We start from the raw sequence: 23,996 nt of genomic DNA on the forward strand, positions 1-23,996 counted from the left end.
CTGGTTGAGATGACTCAGCGTCATAGTTTCATGACTCAGAGCCATGCTACCACGACTCAGCTTTATGGTATTCAATTTATGAAAACGAGCTTAATTTTTTCGTAACGCTTTTGACGGCCATGGCTTTTGTTGATGGAATCAGTTATTATTATTCATGATAATCGTTGTTTACGTCACGATATCATGACTTGTAGTTACAATATCATGAAGCGACAAGTTTTATGATTTCATAACATTTTAGTCATGGATCCGGCAACGATTTTTTTCCCGTGTACTAACTAACGAGATAGTGATCTGAGTCGATGTTGGGACCCCTAGAATTTCTAACATCAATGACGTCCGAGAAGTGTCGACAATCTACCAGCACTTTGGTAGATCGATTTGGTTGCAAACTTCACCGTTTGGGTGTCTCCAGGTGTGCTTGCGGATATCCTTGCGTGCAAAGACGGTGCTACTAATGGCTATAAACTACGAAGACTCATTTTTGGTTACCACAGAACACGCCTCCAACCCCCTCGTCAATGAACTTGGCCTTCGATATCAGTCCTGTCTTTTCGTCGATTACATGATCACACAATACGTTCTCTACACAAAAGTCGGGCTTGAAAAAGATGCTCATGGGAAACTGAATGCAGGGTCGAATTTCCCTCGATTGTGAATCAATGCATAAGTTGATTGCATTTGCAACAGGAATTTTTAATTTATTAAAGCCACCAATCGATGTAAAGAGATCATTTTGGAAGAGTATTTGGTGATACAGTTAGTGATCATGGACTCGAGCAATCTAGCTCGAAGTTATGACGAACGAATCGTTTAACGAACAGATTAGCAGGTTCTGGGACATTGACGGAAATTCCCGAATCATGAAATTTGACCGAAGAAATACTACCAACAGAACGATTAAGGAGTTTACAGGAGATATGTCGAAGACAGCCGGACCACTCAAACTAGACATGAGTAACTCACTCGCGAGTCGACTCAAAGAACCGATTCGCGAAACCGAGTGAGTGAACCACGATTCTTTTCAAAAGAGTTACGATTCGCTGAAGTTCATTACAAGTACTACAGTTTGTCGAAAAGAGTTGGATTGACTGCGTAGTTTAGTGATGTTTAGACACAAAACTTCGCAATCTTTGCCAATCGAACATTTTCCATTCGTATATGGCCGGCTTGCGCTAGTGATTCGACTATTTAGTGGAAGGAACGAAAATCTGTGTATTCTGTATTTATTGCGTCGACGGCTGAGTCGTCCTTGCGAGCTGATTTCCTAGAAAACTGGACTTATAGAAAAAGGAGTCGGCTAACATCGAAAAATGGCATTTCTCATCAAGTTACGGAAAAGAGTTCGATTCAGCAAGAGCGATTGCGATTCGCTCTCAAAATTGAATCATTTTCCCATCTCTAACTCAAACTGAGTGAAGATTTATATACAACCCGACCATTTACGAGCAGCCCCATGGCAGATTATCATGATGATGATCAAGGACATACCACATATTGTCAAAACAAACCAGATAGTCGAGGGATAGTACTGCATATCCCATCACGTGCTGCTCAATCGCCGGGTTATCAATATATAGAACGAGAGTCGTTTTGATGTGTCAGCGACAACAAAGACGGAAAGTTATTTACAGAACGATCACATTTTCATTGGACCCGTGATTCCCGAAACTTCGCAGGTCCAACGATTCCGAATTCTGCAAATTACGGTCACCACGGACATTACTAAAACATTTTGACAAATCATCATAAGACCACGGAATCGAAATTGGCAACATATTTTTAGGCGTTCGTAACAGGAAGTTTTCTTGGAAGTGGTCACAGTCACTTGCTTTTTTTTTCGGTTGCGACTACGATCGAATTTTAATTTAAAATAGCGTTTCCCGTCTTGACAAAATTCAAATACAGTTATTTAATCTTATCCAACGTTTCGGTCACATTTGGGACCTTCCTTAGGGACTCAATTATTGCCGATTTTTGTGCAGTATTGCTCTGTGGAACAATGGTTGTCCAATAGATTGAGTTTTCTCACACAGCAGTTAAATGGTTGGAATTCGGTGGAAAACTCCTTCCGGAGTTTTACCGCTCTGGAACTTGACATCATGCTCTTGATCGATCACTAAAAGCAATAATTATCCCAACTGTTAACTACTGTGAGGGAAAACTCGATCCGCTCTACAACTATTGTTCTACAAAACAATACTGGACGAAAAATCTGCAATAATTGAGTCCCTGATAAAGGTCCCAAAGATGACCGAAACGTCGAACAAGAGTTAATAACTGTATATGATATTTTTTTTAACTAGAAAAGCCATTTCGATGTCACAGTCACTTGCGGCTCGGCATGAGGGTGAACATGTGCGATACGTATGAAGTAACTGTGCGAAGATCAGCGCAAGGGTTTCCCCTTGGCATCGAAGGATGATCTTTTGAGTGCGGCGAATACAGGGGAGGAAAGGATGGCGATAATCGAAATGAAGTCATCCGGAGGAGTTGTACTGCATGAATGGGCCTCAAATTATCCTGCATTGTTGTAATCCGTTCAAAATTCTGACACCAAGCATATCACACTATTCGAGGACGAGAGGATCAGACGAACGTTAGGGTTTGCTTGGCAACCCCGAAACGATGTATTCCTCACCAAAGTGCACGAGATCGAGATAAACACTGGGCAACCTATGAAGCGAACTGTTAATCTGGACATTGCGAAACGGTACGACCCACACGGTGGGACTGCTGATCTTTGCTACGGGAGTGAAAGTACAGAAACTGTGGCACCTGTTTCGCAATCAAAGGCTGCGTAATGAGAAACCCCTAATACTCGGTGGTAACGATGAAGATGACATTGTCAAGCTAACAAAACACGGAAAACTGTAAAGGGTTGGTCAATTCGATCGGATGCCAGAAAAGTAACCGGCAAAGATAACATTCAGAAGAAAACTAAAGAGGGGCCAGTGACTCCGATGCAGGCCGCGCACTCGCTGCCTGTGTGAAGTTGAGGAGCACCTGAAAACACTGGAAGCGATTCCCCTTGGGCCGAGTTTAGTGAAAAAGATTCTTCATTCGGCGTAGACGATTTGTTGTTCAAAAAGTAACCAGTAAGTCATCAAACATATGTTTTTATAGAAGTACCACTTTAGTAAAGAGCAGTTGATTTGTCACATAGCTGAGCTGTATTGTCAAGTAAAAATACATCATCAGAGTAATAAGGTACGCAATTGATTACCGACATGTGCAACATTACCAAATCCCCTTAACAAATTCCCATTACAGCACGCTGGGTTACCGTTGGCACAGCTCGCATCATTTAACGATTCAACACTAAATCTACGTCTTGTGTTGCCAAAATAAGATTACGCGTCAGCATATGACAGTGCAAACATTCGGGAGTTGGCCAAAATTCTCGCATATGATCTCTTTAGCTGGCCACAGTACACGGACGAGACATCAACAGATAGTCTCAAGTGACCACGGACGTTTTTCGCCTGCCTGTTGGCCGTCTTCACTATATGGATGTGTAAATTTCGCGTAACAACTTCGTTGCCTGCCATAAATCACCGAAACCAGTGCACCCGCGTGTCATCCGTTGATGTTGTCTTTTGGCGCGGCGTGTGTCTCTTTTCGCGTTGCACCGCGCGAACGTTGTGTTGTTATTGTGAGAAATTGCAAAATTTTGCGGTGATTTTACGCACCATTTATCGCCCTCCCTTGGTTGTTGTGCAGTGCAGTGCAGCTAAACGGCTATTGATACTTACTCTGACAGTGGCCTTTGTAGGCCATCACTAGGGTCGTGCTCTCCTGCCGGCATGCTCGTTTCTTCAGCTGGCACTCGGTTTTGTACGTTTTGCCGTCGGTGCCACAGACGGGATTGTAGAATCCCACTCCCACGTGTTGCTGAAAATAGAGATAAGGAAATATGTGGAATGTGGATGAGATTTATGAATGTCTGTCTATAGTTAACAAGCAAAAAAAAAAATGTGAGATTAAGCAATGCCATAGTACACCTACCGTTATCTCATTGCCAAAGTCGAAATCATCCGCCCGCATTCGACTCCTCCTATTTTGCGGCACATAAAACATCTCCTCCAGATGCGGTGGAGGTCGCTTCCGAGGAATTCGTGCATCCACTGTACGGTTGTCTTTCCCGGGCGTTTCCAACCGCAACAGCCGAGGCTTGCCAAAGTCGCGACTATGATGTTGATGCGAACGTACCGTTGGCGATGGCTCATTGTGAGTTCGGTGGGACCCTTCAAGGGTTTCATTAAAGCCATTGGATGAGACCTTTCGGTTCCGATGGCGCACGTTGGCACTGGAACTTTGGACCAGAATGGGTTTAGCCTCGGATCGGCTCTTGCGAGCGTAGCTGTTGATCTGGACTGGGCCATCGGCCATCAGCACCATTCGATCGCTCAGCCTGTCGGTTTGGTTCACCTTCGGACGCGAACCGTCATCCCCTCGGATTCTACTATTAACTAATGTCACAGTTTCCAATAAATTATCCTTATGCTTAGAGTTAGCTACCTTACCGTTACTACTTCTTTGGCTTATCGTTTTCTCACTTAGGCTAGTTTTTACAGTCCTCGAATGGTGCTGGTGGGATGACGGTTCGTCGCCCAGTAATCGGACGCTACGCTTGTTGTTGCTGCTGGATTGGGGTCCCATCCGGGAGGCGGCAGCTCGCGGCCCGGACGAGAAATACTGTCTACGGTTTCTTTGGCTGTCGCTCAGGTTGATCACCTTGATGTTCTGATTCGGCAGCTTTTTGGCCTGCTTCGGGGCCTTGCAGCTCGGCGCGCAGATGCACTTCGGACGGCCCTTCTTCATGACGCATCGCTTGTTCACTCCACATTTGGCCTTCTCGCAGCTATCTGTGGAAGGAGAAATATCATTCGCTATACGCGGATATCGGGCGTACTTCAGGGTTTAGAAAACAAAACAAAAACAACAATTGGAGGGTTGAACCAATGCATTGGGGGAGGTGTGGTAACGAACTACGCCGGTACGCCTCGATTCCCTCCAATTGGCAGCGCTTACCCAAACAGGACGAACAATCCATTCCGTCATTAAAAGCGTTCACAAAGAACAGCTGCACGTCGGTGATGTCCCGGTCGCTGTATCCGAGACCGGTGCCGGCGTGACAGCAGTGCTCCCGGGAGACGTTGCGGGCGAACAGCTTGTTGCACTTGCCGGTGCTCTCTATCCGCCGCAGCCAGCAGGTTCCGGCTGGAAAGATAGGAAAGAAACGTGTACATTTAAGGATTGATTCGACGAAATCTACAATGGAATAGTTAAATAACATTTGTAGCGCATTCAAAACTACATATGAGAATCATATGTACCATATATTACCATCATATTGACACCAGATTATACACTTAACAATCAATCAACTTCTTCCGACCATTCATCGGACACATTTGAATACCCTATCTAAAGAACCTAAAGAAGTTCGCCATAATCGATAAAACCGAAATTTTACGACTGCTTAGAACCTCTTAAAATTCGCATAATCATAAGACCCATACCATCAAGTGCAGTGCAAAAATCGCAAAAAAAAACGAATTTTCATTCCGATCGTGTGCGATCGACGTCGACTGGAGTCCAGCACAAGCAACAGCAGGCGCAAAAAGGCCCAGTCAATAAATCTTCCATTTCGATTGTTCGTCACTGTCAGACTTTATGACTTCTTGACTGCGCGAAGTGCTGGTAGCATGCCTCCCTTTTGGGAAGGACCATCATTCTGCAATGTGTAGGATGGCGCACCTTACCCGTCTGCAGTTGCAGGGCAATGGCGTCTGCACAATGCGATGGGCTTATGCGTTATGCTTCTTATGGTCAGAAAATAAGATAAATGGTGTGAATTGTCTTGGCTGAAACAAATGAAACATTTGAAGTGACCAGTAAAGTCGCAGATTGTAAGTTAAGATGCAAAGCTAGGATGGATTTGAATTAGAATTATTATTCTAGTTCACTTTCTGAGATCCATTATGGTCCGATACTAACTGTGCACCAGCGCAACCGAAGAGATTTCTCTGTTTTACTGCCAGCCTTTCAACGTTAACAAAGAATCTACTATGAGTGAGTATAGTTAGGCATTCAAAAGAATAGAAAAAACAAGGTGCGATATTTGTTGGCTTTCTTAAGACTCAATTCCTTAATTTCAATCTCAACACTATTATACAACAAGTCAATATATAGGGTGGGGCGGGGCAAGATGGGTAGCTGGGCAAGATGGTTCAGTGGCATTTTCGAGCACATTAGGGTAAATGATGATGGTTGGACCAAGCCAAAAACTGATCATGGTTGGACCAATTTGGAAAAAGCCAATTAATTCAAACTTTAACTAAAATTTCAACTTGAGTTTCACGATATCGCCAAAGCAGAACCTTTTCTTTTCTGAATCACCTTGATTTTCAACAAAATATGTTCAAATTATTTAAAAAATAATAAGTAAAAGAGAAGTGCCTTTTGAGCTCTACTGTGGGACTGAAATGACTCAATTTGTAACATCCGTGGACGAAAAATGAATATTGAATTTTTGAACTTTTTGCGCTATAACGTTGCGAAAATATGTAAAATTTTGTTCAGCTTAGGACGCAAGGACCTTACCAACTTAAGTCTATGACCTTACTGGTGCATTCAGTGCGCGAATTATTTTTCGCTCTTGTGTTGGTATTTTCGGCTGGCAGTAGGATTCATTGGTTAATGAATATCGATTCGAATGAAAATATACTCAATTGTTGTGCTAAGGAGCAAGTTATTACCCTTTTGTGGAGAAGCTGCTGCAAGGCGAAAGAAACAGTGGAAGGTCAAAGGTCCAAGTGGATTCGGAATTTCGGCTTGCCATGGTGTTGCCGATGGAATGCTGGTAGTCAGAATTAACGTGTGGCCGTTGCAACACCTTTTGGACATTCATCATTACAACCGGTAAGATCTTTCTGATTTGATTACTTTGATTTGTTTTGAGTAGCATAATTGTGAAATATATTGATAATGGATCAAAATATGTGGCAACATGTGGTGGATACGCCTCGCTGGTTATACCCAGATGCAGTGTGTTGCTCAACCGTGGTGATGCCCACGGTTGTTGTTGTTGGTTTTTTTTTTAATTCATTGTAGTGTTTTATCTTTTTTTCAACTTGTCTGTAGTGATTGCTGTATTACTTTTCTGTTTCTTATAATGTGGCATATTTCATTCTGTACCATAATTAGGGAGAGGGTCATCATACTTTTTCTCGTTTCAGAGAGCGAGTAATGGCGCTTAAGCCTAGGCTTTCGAGCTTGGATATGAGGCTCAAATTCCTATGTCCCATCCCAGGAAGAAGAGCACCGACGGAGTGACATTAACCTTCTTAGCAAAGTCACTCCCAACGAATTTAATTAACATTCATACTGCATACTATGCTGAGCGGTTGGTACGAGATGTCCCCGTTCTATAGCTTATTGTGGCATCAATGCCACATCAAGACGCTGCACAGTAGGCCTGGCCGCTTCAATTCTTGTACTACATCTCCGATGTGCTGCAAGCATTGATAATGACAAGAAAAATGATAGAAGTAGTCGATTCTATCATTTTCCAGGATTCTTTCATTAAATGGCTGTGTATGTGTAGACTAGACTAGACTAGACTAGACTATAACATTGCGAAAATATGTAAACAGCATGTTGGCACATTTTAAATTTATCATTTTTCTCATTAAATTTGATTAAATATCGAGTTAGAATCTAATCAATCTGATCATGGTTGGACCACCATGGATCACTGCACGAATTTATACTGGCCTGCTTACTCTCACACGAAATTTGATGGTTGGACCTAGCCGTTACCATGCTGGTTGCTACGCCCAAATTAGTTTGTTTATGTTTCAGTTGCCTTCGCGTTTGACATGGCTCCGGACATTGAGCAGCGGTTCAAAATAAAACTCCTCCGTCCCGGAAATGTAGCTGCTCGTTGTGCACGCACAAGCCCGTACCGTCGTGCGGGGCTTCTTTATACACTTTTTCATGGTTTTTCAACTTTATGACATTATAACTCCCAGACTAGTGAATGAATTTCCGCAATTTTTATACACAATAATTGTGAGTATGTATGTAGGATGTATGCAAAATTTGCTAAATCCATCAATAAACAAAAAAGTTGTTCATACACCAATCGGACACATCTCATATAGAACCGGATGGGGGCTACTTTGGTCATTTTTATCTATAACAAAACTGCATTTCAAATTCCAGGGTTATTTGGAAAACTACATTGTGTAGTATACTGTATCATACATAATTTCAATAAAAATTTGCGTTTTAAGATGGTTCTGTGCTACCTTTGGTATTATGAGCAGCGTGATATTGCTATATAGATAGCCTGAAAAAAGGGACCATCAATCCTTTATTTGGGCGAAACGGTCATTTATAGCGTATAACGATACAAATATTCGATTGTATATGCTACGTTGATACATTTTGAATGAATTGATCAACCCTTTGAAATTTATGAACTGTAGAAACAATGCCTACAGACCAAATGTTCTGATACGTTATGTATATTATATTGGTTTATTCGATGTTTTTTCGCGTCCTGACAAGCAATAAACGGTCTGTTTGAAAAATAATTTCAACCAAATGAAGGGAAAACTATTGCTTTATAATAGTTCCTAAGACATCAAACAAATTTGAACCATATTTTGAATTAAAAAAATCCATATTCAAAAGTGTCCAAAGTAGCCCCGCATTTCAAAAGTAGCACCGCACGACGGTAATCAAACCCATTCGCGTAGCACTAGCCCAGCTTCTGCATCTGCTATGCAAGTGACACCACCCCGGTCAAAGCCCAAGGTTCGTCGTGACGCGGAAAGCGGTAAAAACATATAAGGCTGCATCACCGGAAGGGCGCAGTTTAAAATTGAAGCAGTTGTGGATCCCGTCGAAAATGTCCATGCGGCGAAGGAAGAAACGCTCGGTGCCACCAGAAAACACGTTGACCGGTTGACCATCATAATCAGGAACGTTACCAAAGATCACGTTATGGAGATATCTGGCACATTCAAAGTGATCCGTAACGTGGGCTTTCCCTTAGAGCGTTTTCAGCCGAGGCTCATTTGGCCGAGTCAATGGAACGAACACACACTGACTACGTTTTTTTTTCAGAGGGGATGGAAAACATCATTAGGCACATGCACGGAGAGCATATTGATACCCAGCTTGCGACAGCCACACCAGGATAACCTGGTGCCGAGAGTCGGTTTATGATACGGCGTGCGCTGCTCTGGTTGGCATGTCTGAAACCATTGATCGAATTTTATAACGTAATAAAATTTATTTTGTTAAAATGATAAAACATATTGTTTTAGAATAACAGTATTATATGCGTTTCTCTGAACACTTTTTATACGAAATCTTCCTCTTCCACATACTCTCTAAATATTAAAAGGAAAAATGTTTTCATTTACAAAAGCTCAATGTTTGAACTTATTTAAACATCCAATGTATTATGCCAAAGCGTTATTATTATCTTAGAAGACTGAAATCAACATTTTATGGCATGCGTAGTTTATTGGAATATAAAAATACACGTTCTCCCATTTGCAAAAGGTATTTCTAACTTCATATTGGTTTAAGGCAATAGGGATATACTGCTTCAGCAAGTTGGTCCAACCATGATCATATGGCTGGTCCAACCATAATTGGCATTGGTCCAACCAAGATCAAAGTTCTTCTTGCAATAAAAACGATTTATGCAATTATTTTTGAAGTTAATTAGTTATTCGCTATGCTTTTCATAAACTAGAAGAGTAGATCTTTTCACCAACCAAAAAGTTTACATATCAAAGCCATTGGATCATAAAAATAATTAGGAGTATATTTCGATCACCTATTGAAATACCTCAAATTGGTCCAACCATCATCATTTACCCTACATTTTGATTATGTTAATAATTTTGTTAGGTGACCAGCATGAATATACAAAAGTTTAGGGTATTGATTGAAAAATTATTCACTCTTATTGGAAATAAAAAAAATAAAATGGTCTTAAGCTATTTTTCTTATGCGATACATTCCATATATTCTCCATATAAACCACCGCGGGCAAGATGGATCACCTTCAATTTTGAGCGTATTCTTGGATCATTTAAAACTTATTTATTTTTTATTACAAGACTATCTCATAACTCACTTCAATCGGGCGGAATGAACGACTAAAACTATAACAAAAAATTATGGAAATGGATATGGAGCATATATGAATACGGAACAAATCTTATATATTGCCGTTTTTCGTTGAGAAAATATAAATTACTTAAAAGGATACCCATCTTGCTCCGCACTTTTTTCGCGGCACAAAATCAGTAACTTTTTAAAACTGCTTGTTAAACAACATATTTTGTATTTAATAAACTTTTAATCGACTTTTAGCAAAACTAACTAGTGTATTGAAGAGTAGAGGACGAATACAAACCAATACAATTTATATTTACAAAGTTATGATGATCCGTTCTTAGGTGACCCATCTTCCCCCGCTTCACCCTACAAGTTTTACTACAAAATAAAAACAATAGACATTCACTCGAGTGCAAATAAGACAAACTTTCATTTAGGGTGTGAACCATTTCGCTTATTCGTTTAACTTTCAGTTAAAATTTGACACTTTGGTGGTTATTTTTCATCGGATGGTTAAAAAATAACTACGACGGTGGCCCATTTGAAATGTGACAGACGAGTAGTTATTTGGAACAAAATACAGTACGCAGCCAAATCACTGCGAACAAAAAATAACTATCGAACTGTCAAAGCTAACCCTTGTCGGGAGTAGGGTTATTTTTAACCGGACGCAAAATAACTATCGAAGTGTCAAATTTTAGCTAAAAGTTAAACGAATAAGCGAAATGGTTCACACCCTTAAAAACAAAACACAAATTTAAGAATATGAAACAATTTGTAAATAACTTTCAATATAGCTTAGAAGTACTAGGAAAAACTTATAATTTTGAAGACACATAATTTTGATTAATTGGCAAATTGAGAGATGAAATTGTGAAAAAATCGTTTGTGGAGCAAAAACGATTTTTTTGAACCACGCTAACGTTGATTCTAGACTCTAGATTATAGTATTTTGTTTCAATTTCATATTGGTCAACAGAAAGCTAACTCATTCAGATAAAGTTACAAATTAGATTGTAAAAATATATAACTGTGGCGAGCGTATCACTAATATGTAGCTTATTCGACGTCAATGTTAATATTTTGTAATACATATTTCAGATTCCCATCCGAAAAATCAAGTAATACAAATAAATGACATTAAGATGACGAGGAAACCAGGACGTATTGGGCAGATAACTATTTCGGAGCAGTCTAATAATGGTGTACCTGAACGACCAACCGCATCCTTCCACTAACCCTTCCACTAACAACACCTAGAACAACACCCATATCCTCTTGACACCTAGGCCTGAGAAGTCGTAGAACTTTCTACATCTTTCTTTAGGCAGCGTCCATTTATTACGTAACGCTAAAATCGATAATGTTCGAACCCCCTTCCCCCTCCGTAACGCTTTTTCGTATGAACATTCTAAAATTTTTGTATGAACCGTAAGGCTAGGTCATACTCCTCCTCCTCCTAGAGCGTCACGTAATTTTTGGATGGCGCCTTCTAGGTGTCTAACTAACCATCCTTTCATATTCCTCAGCAGTCGCATGGACGAGGACAGGACAACTCTCGACTGTTGGAGGATTGCGTCAGTCTTGTCGAGAAGTCAGAGATAAGCCTCCAATATTTCGGCATCAACATTTCAAAAGGGCGTAACTGCATTTACAACCAATGCCTTCTCACAAAGCTGTGGAGCGTATCCCATCCCTCTCGAGCAATCCACTAGCACAAGTAGAAAGATAAAATCCTCCTCTTTCGATTAATGGATGTGAATTGCGTGAGATGAATGAAATACGACCCACAGCTCTGTGAGAAGACATTGGTTGCGAAAGCAGTTACGCCCTTTTGAAATGTTGGTACCGATTTGTGTTTTGGTATCCGACGGGAAAGACGCAATTCTTTTAACTGTGATCTATGGCCGTACTACCTACGAAATTTGTGCGACTTGCTTAATGCTTATTTTTACTTTTTCAGTGGTAACCAGGTAAATCATTAAACCATGACAATTTCTCGTACGCTTTTTCGCCAAGGAAAGCACCCCATTAAACCCTATCCAATTTCCAACTCCAGATATCTATGAAGTGGGCCAAGTTCTTGAACATATTCTGAGTAGATATCTAATCAACATTTCCTCCCCATCCCCGCTGATCGTAAGGACCTTGCCAGGTGTCGAGAGTTCGTTAAATGAAAGGTTTGTCAAGTCCCAGGCAACTTTTCTGGCGCATTAAACTTCTCTATCGACAGCCACCCCAGGATGTGTACGGTCGGCTATGCTAAGTATTAGGGTGGCCCACACTTATATGAAAAACAAAAATTTCGAAAAATTCCAAGTCTTACCTCCTAAATCAGTTCTTTTGGACTCCCAGAAGCTACGTTCAAAATTTGAGCAAAATCGGTTGAGCCTAAGGGGGCGCTCAAAACGCTTGAAGTTTGTATGGGAAAACTTGGCCAAATGTATGCAGAAATTTTAAGTTTTCGAATTTTGCCGCTAGGTGGCACTGTAAGCGTTCAATAAATAAACCCTTTTGTATTATTGTAGGTGACTATATGCCAAAGAACTTTGTCGAAGACCGCGAAGCGATCCGACAACTGTGGAAAAAGTTATACCCTAGGCAAAGTGAGGCAAAGTATTGAAATTTCAATATTGATATTATTCTTTTACATGTATTGGAAAAACAACAATAAAGTTTATCCTCACTGATGATGGTGCTAATACGATTTGCGTCAATAAATCTTGAAAGAATAGCCGATAACTTAAAGAAGAAAAAATCTCTGATGAAATTGTTAATCAGTTTTTACCATAATACCTTATGCTACCATTCGGGCTAATGTTAAATTCGGACTGGTGGCATTCGGGCTAGTGTCCCCGAGCAGAGGAGAATATCAAAATAATAACTACGGAATCACAAAACCTGTTTTTATATCTTGATTTGTTATTATTAACTTATTGAGGAATTTACCATTCCATAACATGTTTTGTTGTTCAATCTTATTTTGTTATGATCGTGCTATTGGTGTATTTTCTTCCAATTGCATGTTTTGTTGTATCACAAGTGCAGTTATTATTGCGTTATTGGGACTGTACAAATAACGTTTGCGTTAAAGTGATCATTAATAGCACAGCAATAACAATTTCTGCAGTCAAAACTACACCATTCGAGATTAACGTTGTTCACAGAACTTTGTGAGGAACTGATGAGAAAATAGTAGTTCCACTTATTTTTTGACATTAAATTCTAACTGTGACAGAGCCAACCTATCAGCCTTTTGTTTTATAAGCACTTTGATAAGTAGGGTAGGTAATCAAAATTTGAACCAAAATGCGGCTTTCCGAAGTAGCGCAAATTTTGATTGATATTTTCTCCCACATGGAAATGATTTACTACGGCAAAATCTTATGTACATGAAAGCCACGGGTATAAGGTTCCTGTTAAGTGGTAAAAATTTTGTATTTGCACCGAATTTCATTGGAAAAATCGATTATTCGTCAACAATGATTTTAATCTTAATTTGAACCATCGTAATCATAATTTGAACCAATTTTAATCTTAATTTGAACTACTGGCGGCAGCAGCTCGAGCATCTCCCACAACAGCCAATTTCGTGCTGAACAATAGAAAAACACATGGATCTGCTAATTCACATAACTATTTTTCATTAGGCAGTGGAATTTCAACTAAGAATGTTCTTAACTCTTCAGGAACTTGGAAACTAAATTTGGAATTTTTCATCCCCCAAGAGTAAACAAAACAACCACTAGCGCAGTCTTCTGGCCAACACTAGAAGCTCGCCCACGTTTACTAGTTCAAATTTAGATTACAAATGGTTCAACTTAAGATAACATTCTCCAAGTAAGAATAACTTAAATTTGATAATTTTATGGCAAATAATGCGGATTATTATTCGGTTGGTCGATTCTACGATAAATAAGCTTTCATTTGACGTGTTCACATATTGCGTGTGATACAATGCATGAGCTGTACGAGTGCACCGAAAATGTGCTTTCTCTGGGGAGGAAATGGGTGAAATCGCAGTGATTTTTCAATTGCCTGTTTTCCATGACAAAAATGCTTTTTTAAATGCTTTTAAAGTCCATGTTATCAGGTTATATTACGGAAAGCTGTTTAACATCTTTTTCGGGACAATATTTGCCTGAAAAGTACGTCGTTTTAATGAATTTCGAAATGGTTCAAATTAAGATTACAATTTGACTAGTTCAAAGTTTGATTTCTTACCCTATATATGTTTTGTTTTCAGTTTCAGTTGGGTACGAGTACATATATATAGAAAGTGCAATAGAGTGTTAGCTATTTTACGTTTTGGTTCAGCTGGTGGAATTCCAGGATAAACTACATATTTCGGACAAAAATGTAAAATAAATAGTCAGTCACCAAGAAGAAGTCACCAAAAAAACTTATTTTTAGACATTTTATTTGTATTGCTTTCACTGCATTGAGGTCGCTTTGAATTTGATATAACTTATTTTGTTTTCTGATTGTTATCAATAACTTATTTATTTCAAAATTTGTTATTGAAATATTTTATAAATTCGCTATTATTAAGTTGTTATTGAAACTAACAAAACGTGTTATTTAAATGGTCTTCCAGGAACATTTTTTTGTTATGATTTTTGTTATTTTGCCGCTTATGACAGACATGTTTATAGCATGATATGTTATGTTAATAACATGAAAATAACTCTATCCGTAACTCCGTTATTTTACGAAAATAACATATTCTGTTATGCTGTTGCTATTCTCTTCTGCTCGGGTGTTTTGGGCTAGTGACTTACAGGCTAGTGTCATTCGGGCTAGTGTTACAGAACCCCACCCGTGAGTCACTACCATCCTTTTAGTTAGAGTCAACATCCATCATGACGTCGAGCAACGCCTACTTAGTAAACGACCTGCGGTCGACTTCGCTATTCGTACAAACCTATGCTTACCACACTCATCCATCTGCTGCCATTATTACTCTCTCAGTTAGACCCTTTGCCCACTGACTCCTAACTGTGCCATCCACTACCAACGCCAAAGCTCCCTCTTCAAAGTCCTTCACGTTATCAAACCATTTGCAGCGTCTCGAAATCACCGGACGATCACGGAATATCCATCTTCTCCAAAATTCATACGCCAGGTATTTCGTCAAGTTTCAACTGCTCCTCAGGGTCTCTCGGTAATCTGTTGGAAGAACTGTCAACTGTTATGCACCCGACGAACTTCCCAGTAGAGCGTGGTTTGCCGTTAAAGCCTCCTGGTCTGTCTTTTCCAACGGGATATACGTCAGAGGGCGTGTATTGATCATCCCTTCCGCCTCGATGATCACCATTTCCAGTGTTTCGTCGTCAGGTTAACGAGACTCGTCCAATGTCGATTTGATAGCTTCCATCACCGATTGAACCATTCTTTCACAAACCCCACCCATATGAGATGTTTCAGGAGTGTTGATTGACCAGCGGATATTCGAATTGGTGAAGATCGATGCTAGTCTCTGATTGCGCTCTGCTATATCCTTCTTCAGTTGATTGTTGGCTCCACGGAAATTTGCTGCGTTGTTTGTAAAAAAAAAAAATAGCTGGTGAACCACGACGGGAAATGAAGCGATGTATGGTAAGTGGGGGCAGGATGGGTCACCTAAGAAATGGATCCCTATAACTTTCTGAGTATAAATCGCATTTCTCTGTATTCTACCACGACTCTCAGATACACTAGTCAGCTATGATATGAGAGTATAAAAAGGTTATAAAGTTTGAAACGTGCGTCTTGACAAACAATTTTCAAAACATGACCCATCTTGCCCCACCTCATTTTAACGGGGGCAAGATGGGTCAGCTATAAGAAAACTCGATTTTCCTCCAACAAAAAATACTATATCTTCTAGTTTTTCTCTATACATCTAAGCTTCATAGACGTACAGATTACATGAAAAAAGTGTTGAAACATATCGGTAGATTATTCTCAGAACTAGAAGATTTTTGTTCGGGTAGCCATAAACGGACTTTGAAAACCTATATTTTTTGAAGGAAAATTTAAAAAATATGTTCTCAAATTTTCAGTGCTCTCATCGCTTCGATAATGTAGGTCACAGAATAGCCTTTCCATGAAAAATAAAACATTTTCAAAAACTATGCAAACATACCGAAAAATTAGGGTGACCCATCTTGCCCCGTCTACACAATACACGTAGTTATATGGAATGTATAGCATAAGGAGTATAACGAAAAAATATTTTATTTTTTTTTGTGCGAGGAACGTATAGAATTTTCAAAACAATATACCACTTTTTTGTGTATCCCCGTCGTTCATCTGGGAAAATTATTGAAAGATTCAAAACTTATATTGTGCGATTGAAAACGATACTGACCCATCTTGCCCCCTGACCCATCTTGCCCCCACATACCATATTACTTGAATGCACATTTCCGTTTGCATGCTGTGTACAACCTCCATGTAAACTGCCGGAGTGTTCAGGCACGTGCAAAGGGCACGCCCAACGTTTACCAAAACAGGCCCGAAATAGTCTAGGCCAACGAAAGGAGATATCGCAATTCTGAGCAGGGTTCCTGATTTCCACTTTTTATCTTCTTCCACATGCGAAGACAGTCAGCAGCGAACGGTTGTCGCTTTAGTTTGTGTGCTTGCTTGTCAGCGACGACAGCAAACTCCGGCGAACGGTGGGAAGCCACACTTTGAAAGTACTCATTCGTCCACATTCGCATCGCAAGCGATCGAGCGGTGATGCGATTCGTGAGTGATATTGTGCATACGAATTTCTGATGTTCCCAAAGAATGTTTATTATTTTCTTTGTTAATCTAGCATTTCAACAACAATACACTTAAAATGTATGCATTACATACAAAAATTCTCTTCTAGTTATGATAATAGCCGCTTCGATCGCTCACCAGCATTCTTCACCATTCGCCATTCATTCATTCGCGTGCGATCCAAACTGCGACGAACGGCAACGAATATCCATGTCGAACAATTTGCCCATCGCTTCTCACTGGTGATGGGGTTGCATGTTTGATCATGACTATCCGTTTGCTGTATCTTTCTCGATTCGCTTCAGCAAAGAGGAGTGAATATGAATGGAGTGAGGCGAATATACCGATCCTTGATTCTGAGCACATTTTCCCGAGCAGAGGAGAATATCAAATTGATAACTACAAAATCACATAGCCTGTTATTATATCTTGTAGTGTTATTATTGAGTTACCAAGGTATTACTTTGCAATAACATGTTTTGTTGGGCAATCTTATTTTGTTATGATTAAGCTATTGATATACATCCATTAAATGACATTTCAATAATATGTTTTGTTATAGAACAAGTTTGGTTACAATTGTGCTATTGAGAGTGTACATACAGTTTATCATAAATAGCACAACAATAACAAGTTTCGAAATAAAGACTAAGGACTGTATCAAAAAAGTAATAAGCAACATTCACAACAGCATTGAAAATTATTGTGTCTATATATTAGTATTTTTACTGGAAATACTGCGTAAATCATGTTATCAGTTGATGTCATTACTATTTTTGCTTCTGGTAATAACTTTTGAATATCAGAATTTGTTATTGAAATATTCTAGAAATTCACTGTTATTAAATTGTTATTGAAACTAACAAAACATGTTATTGAATTGGTATACCAGGAATATTTTTTTGTTATGAAATTTGTTATTTTGCCGCTTATGACAGACAAGTTTATAACATAATATGTTATGCTAATAACATTAAAATAACTGGTTTTATTACTCAGTTATTTTGCCAAAAAAACATATTTTATTATGCTGTTGTTATTTTCTTCTGCTCGGGTTTGGCCCTGTAGGGTCCTAAAATACAATTTTTGAGAACTTTTGGCCCAGTGGGGGGCCACTTAGCCTTGAGATACGAACTTCCAATTTTGACATGGTGGTTTTTTAATTAAAACGATCGATTTGCAATATTTAACTTTTAACATTTCCAACTTTTGCAAGAATAGGGACGGCCTAATGTACCCTTCCTTGCTGCTACCTGAGTGTTGGTCAACGCAAGTTCTCCTTGGTGCGGGTTTGGAATCCGCTGTTTAATGGCGTCTGGGTTCAGTAGATCCGGCGAACTAATTGCTGTAGTGCTGTAGCGATAAGAGACTGATACACCACCGACTGTCGAGAAATGGTGGCAGCTGTTTCGTGCACAGGACGCAACGGTAGATACGGCAATACCAGTAAAGGGCATTATGTATCATAGGGCATTTGCTGGCTTTGTTTAGTGTGCCCAACAGACCCATTTGATTTTTCTGTGGAACGTTTCGTAACGCAAATCTTATTACAAAGCGTTATCAGCAAAATCAAAGGGTCTGTTGGGCATACAAACCAGCCAGCCAGCAAGTGCGCTATTGTACCCCTGCTTGTGTCGCATCAGCACAGTTGGTCGTCAAAGCGTGCGACCGAGCCGAGCTCTCGACGCATACTAATAAGGGAAGATTCAAATATTACGTCCATCGTTTTTTGGGATTTCCAGACCCCCCCTCCCCCCTCTGTCACGCACTTTTCCTATATCCAATACACGTACTGTCACACTTTTCTAGACCCCCCCCCCCCCTCCCCCAAATGTTGGACGTAATTTTTGAACGTTCCCTAAGACATCAGCTAAACAAACTGCTTGGTAGCTAGGTATGCGGAATGCGAGAGCAAGTCTCAGCTTCATAAAAACAATTCGCTCTCACTTGTAGTTAGTGGGTACAAACGTGGGTGTGTTGTGGATTGACATCTAAGCCGAAAGAGAGATGGGTTTGAGAAAAAGAAGTGTTCGCGGTGTGGCTTCGGAGTGAGTTTGGCGTTCTATTCAGTGGTAATGAAATCCTGAGGAATCGACTTAAAACCAAGCAAGGCCATGATGAGGGAGAGGGGTCAGAAAAGTAAGAAAAAGGGATATGTCCTCAACTGGACTATGTTCAAGATAGGAACTTATATAGTGTGAAGCCACCAAATCAGTGCCACCGAATAGAGTGCCGTGGATTGGGAAGCTTCTACATATAATCAACATCAGGCGACTAGTCAGAGAGTACAATCAAAGAGCCAAGCAAAGAATGGGGCACCACAAGCCAGTCAGAATCTAAATCTATCATCATTCGGATTCCGGTCGAAGGTAGCTTTTCGATATTATGCCACAAAAAAAATCTGTCTTTGGCAGCAAATAGTTTCCACCTTCATCGCCTTCGCAGTTATTCTAAGCAGTGTTTGCAGTTGAAATATTATGAAATGCTATGTAAAGTCATCCACTAGTTAACCACTCCATTCAAAGAGCATATGATAACTGTAAGTAGATTCAACCATTGTAATCTGCTTAACCCTAGTAAGATGTTGGGGTAAATATGACCCAGACAGGCATACTGAACGGTTACAATTCCAGCGTGGTGCGATAATTCTAACATCCTGAGAGGGTTAAGGTGAAGGTACACACTTCAAACAAGACATTTTTCCTCACTTTTCACAACTTTGACGACGACTGTTTGGTAGACTTTTTGTATTTTCTTAAGGGAATTGAATTAATGGTTTTTTTTTTCGTAGCAGTTTTTTGTTCAAACATGTTAACTGTCACTACTTTTTCTGGAAGTTGTTTCGCTTTTCAGAACCAGAAACTTTGAAATTTCAGAAAACAAATTTGGTAGTCGGAATTCGGACCGAAAAGACTGATACGCCACAAAAATACTCAAAACATCTCATTTTCTCGAGTACAAATCCGAAGATCCGTCAAACAAATTTATCTGCAAATGCTACTCGATATTCACTGCGAGTGAGCAAGCAACAAGTAACATTTGCAGTTCAATTAGTTTTATGAATCTCCAGAATTATGCTCGGGAAAAATCGATTAGTGAAAAGCGGGTATTTTGACGGCCATCTTTGTACTCCAGCAACCTTAAATAATCAGAACAACTGAAAAGATTAGGAGGTTTTATGCCTGATGGATGAAGAGCAGCTTATATGCAAAGCTCTCCTCCACTGTGCTTTTATCTACTCCTGAAAAGGGATGTGGCCGTGCTTTACTCAAAATGAGAGTTGTCGGACCGTGCATACTGAAAATAGTTATCAAGTTTCAGGACCCGTTCATTGATCCTTTTTTTGATTCACAGAGAGCACCATGCATTCCAAAGGACCTCAACCAGATTTAACAGTGTATAACCCGAGACATGGTAAGCTCGCTCAGAATGAGCGGTTTAGCCTGTCGTAAGTAAATAAGCATAGGCGCCAACTTACGGAGGCGGGGGGGAGGGGCAAGCATGGTTTTGCCTTCCCCCCACCGATTTGACGATTTTTCGATTTTACCATACACAAATTCAGAAAAAAAACAGGCTTTAAGCCTCTTAAGCAGCTTGAAAGCCACTAGGAAGTTTCTGCAGCAGCGTAGTGATACGACAGCAGGTTATAACGCTGGAGGACCGTGATCAAATCCACATGTAACGCTAGAGTGGGTATCTTTTACTCAATACAAGCTAACAACACAGGTTGTGATGAATCTGGAAAGTATTTTTTTTGTTTTTACATTCATTTTGAGAAAGTTCCATCAGATGTAGCTTAGAAAGTTATCCAACTTTCTTATGTAAGCTTTCAAGTTTCAAAATACATAACTAAAAAATGAGCCTGATTAGAAGGCTAATAAGCAACCTCTAACGAACTGCTTAGCTTACATAAAGTTCCCTCTTATCCAAACTTTTGCTTACTTGCGAGCGAGCAAAGCAGGATTTTTTCTATGTGAAGTGAGAAATATCCACCTGAGGCGCTATTTTTCCACAGATGTTCCAAATTTTCCAAAAATTTTCCGATTCATAAGTTTTGGCAGTGTTTCGTTGAAAACTTCTAATTTAAGTATGACGTACTTATTCGCTGCAGTCCTATACTTGTTTAAATGATACAACAACATTCCAGAAGGTGAATTAATCCGCGTTTTTTTCCAATTCGATTCGGTTTTGATCACCGTCATCATGGCATTTCAGCAGCGGCAGCAATAACAGCATAGGTACAAGAAGCTGAAGAAGTGAATATCACATACGCTACCACTCCGTTCAACTCCCTTTCAATATGCATGCACAGGATGGCCCTCGCGAAGTATTATTAAGTAGCATAAAACATTGTTTTTATTTTCAATTAATTTATGACGCAACGTGGCAGCTAAAGTGCCCGATGATGAATATAAATTTGGGTTTTAATGGCTTTGCTGAAGTTACGCACAGACTTAGCGAACGACGAAAGGCCGCAAACGACCAAGTGAATGAAAAAAAGGGCGTCTTTCATGTTTTTCAAGCAAAAACATGGAAACAAATCCAATTGGTTAGTTATAAAGCTGTAATGTAAAGCTAAACCAAACTGACTAACCGTTTAAAAAAGCGCGTCTATTCACCAAATCCTCCTTCAAATTGAAGAAGAATAACCTACCTATTACCTAACCTAGCATATTTTATGCGTCAACGTCGAGCCCACAAAACACTGCAGATATCAATTAAGGGTGAGTTGTAAAAACTTTGCAGACTGTATTGACGAAGATGACGACGACGACGTCCAAGAGGAGAAGACTCCGGCTTCTTCTATGAGAATTCAACTTTTCTATGAACCCAGCCCAACCACAGCCAGCCATCATCATTCATTTTTCCTCCCAAGGTACAACTTTATGATTTTCTAATATTTGACTGGCCCGCAAAAGTCGTCGCGCCGAGCGAGAGACGGGACTCAAGATGACGTAGACACATTTTCGCTTCACCACCACCGCAGGATTCCTTTGGCGCGTCGTCGTCGGGAGCTTACGAGTGGTGCTGCACGGTGGGATCGATTTTGAAACTCAATGTCTCAAAAGAAACTCCTGGGGGAACATTCAGCAGAAATTTCAAAGAAGTTCATGAAAGAATGTCCGCAACAATTCCTAGAGAAAATTCATGGAAAATTTCCAGAGAAACTTTCAGAAATATTCCTAGGAGTTTCTCCAAAGGAATTCGCGTAAGTATTTCTAAAGGACTTTTTAAGGTATTCTCCTTGGCATTCCTACAGGAATTCCCAGAGGAACTCCTAGAGGAATTCCTAGAGGAATTTCTAGAGGAATTCTCAGAGGAACTCCTAGAGGAATTCCTAGAGGAGTTCCCTGAGGAGTTTCTAAAGAAATTCCTAGAGGAATTCCCAGATGAATTCCCAGAGGAATTCCCAGAGGAATTCCAGAAGGAAAACCCAGAGCAATTCCTAGAGGAATATCAAGAGGGATTCCCAGAGGAATATCCAGAGGAATATAACGGCTTTCCTGGGAAGCTGACTAGACTGATTAAAGCAACGATGGACGGTGTGCAAAACTGCGTAAGGGTTTCGGGTGAACTATCTAGTTCATTCGAATCTCGCCGGGGACTGCGACAAGGTGATGGACTCTCATGCCTACTCTTCAATATCGCTCTGGAAGGTGTGATGCGACGAGCCGGGGAACGATTTATCTAAATCCGGACAATTTGTGTGCTTTGCGGACGACATGGACATTATTGCCAGAACATTTGGAACGGTGGCAGAGCTGTACACCCGCCTGAAACGCGAAGCAGCAAAGGTCGGACTGGTGGTGAATGCCTCAAAAACAAAGTACATGCTGGTAGGCGGAACCGAACACGACCGGATCCGTCTGGGTAGCAATGTTACGATAGACGGGGATACTTTCGAGATGGTGGAGGAATTCGTCTACCTCGGATCCTTACTGACGGCTGACAACAACGTGAGCCGTGAAATTCGGAGGCGCATCATCAGCGGAAGTCGGGCCTACTACGGGCTCCAGAAGAAACTGCGGTCGAAAAAGATTCACTCACGCTCCAAATGCGCCATGTACAAAACGTTAATAAGACCGGTAATCCTCTACGGGCACGAGACATGGACCATGCTCGAGGAGGACCTGCAAGCACTCGGAGTTTTCGAGCGACGCGTGCTAAGGACGATCTTCGGCGGTGTGCAGGAGAACGGTGTGTGGCGGAGTAGGATGAACCACGAGCTCGCTGCACTTTATGGTGAACCCAGCATCCAGAATGCCGGACAACAACCCTGCAAAGCTAGTGTTTGCAACTGATCCGGTTGGTACAAGAAGGCGAGGAGCGCAGAGAGCACGATGGGCGGACCAGGTGGAGCGTGTCTTGGCGAGCATCGGGCGCAACCGAGGATGAAGAGCGGCAGCCACGAACCGTGTATTATGGAGAAATATTGTAGATTCAGTTTTATCTTAAAATTGATGTAATACTAAATAAATGAATAAATGAAAATAATATAGAGAAATTCCCAGAGGAATTTCTAATGAAATTCACAGAGGAATTTGTAGAGGAATTTCTGGAGAATTACCTAGAAGAATTCCCAAAGGAATTCCTAGAGAAATTCCCAAGAGAATTCTTAGATGAATTCCCAGAGGAGAACGTAGATAAATTCCCAGAAAATTCCTGATGTTTTCCTGAAGAAAATTCAGATCAATTCTCAAAAGGATCATTAAAAGAGTTTGCAGAGCAATTTCTAGAAAAAGTCTCAGACGAATTCCCAGAGGTATTCCCGAGGAAATTCCTAGAGGAATTCCCAGAGGAGTTCCCACAGGAACTTCTAGAGAAATGCCCAGAGGAATTCCTGAAGAAATCCAAAAGGAATTCCTAGAGGAATTCCCAAAGAAATTCCTTAAGAAATTCCTAAAGGAATTCCTAGAGGAATTCCCAAAGGAAATCCTAGAGGAATTCCCAAAGGATTTCCTAGAGGAATTTCCAAAGGAATTCCCAGAGAAATTTCCAAAGGAATTCCTAGTGGAATGCCCAAAGGAATTCCTAGAGGAATTCCCAAAAAAAATCCTAGAGGAATTCCCAAAGGAATTCCAAGAGGAATT

At 40.4% G+C, this 23,996-nt stretch overlaps 1 protein-coding gene across 2 annotated transcripts in view; it reads right to left on the minus strand.

The window, feature by feature from the left end:
• LOC115265295 (uncharacterized) overlaps nucleotides 1-23,996 on the minus strand; it is a 326,298-nt gene that overhangs the window by 91,746 nt on the left and 210,556 nt on the right. The window contains exons 3-5 of one of the 2 annotated variants that reach the window (XM_029869785.2): nucleotides 5,035-5,223; nucleotides 4,009-4,892; nucleotides 3,756-3,894 (exon numbers count right to left, since the gene is read on the minus strand). In XM_029869785.2, coding sequence (XP_029725645.1) covers nucleotides 3,756-3,894; nucleotides 4,009-4,892; nucleotides 5,035-5,223 — 1,212 coding nt within the window. The remainder of the gene's footprint in view (nucleotides 1-3,755; nucleotides 3,895-4,008; nucleotides 4,893-5,034; nucleotides 5,224-23,996) is intronic. The other variant, XM_029869786.2, reaches the window with a different exon arrangement.

Source organism: Aedes albopictus, chromosome 2 (genome assembly GCF_035046485.1).
Source record: "Aedes albopictus strain Foshan chromosome 2, AalbF5, whole genome shotgun sequence".
Lineage (NCBI taxonomy): Eukaryota > Metazoa > Arthropoda > Insecta > Diptera > Culicidae > Aedes > Aedes albopictus.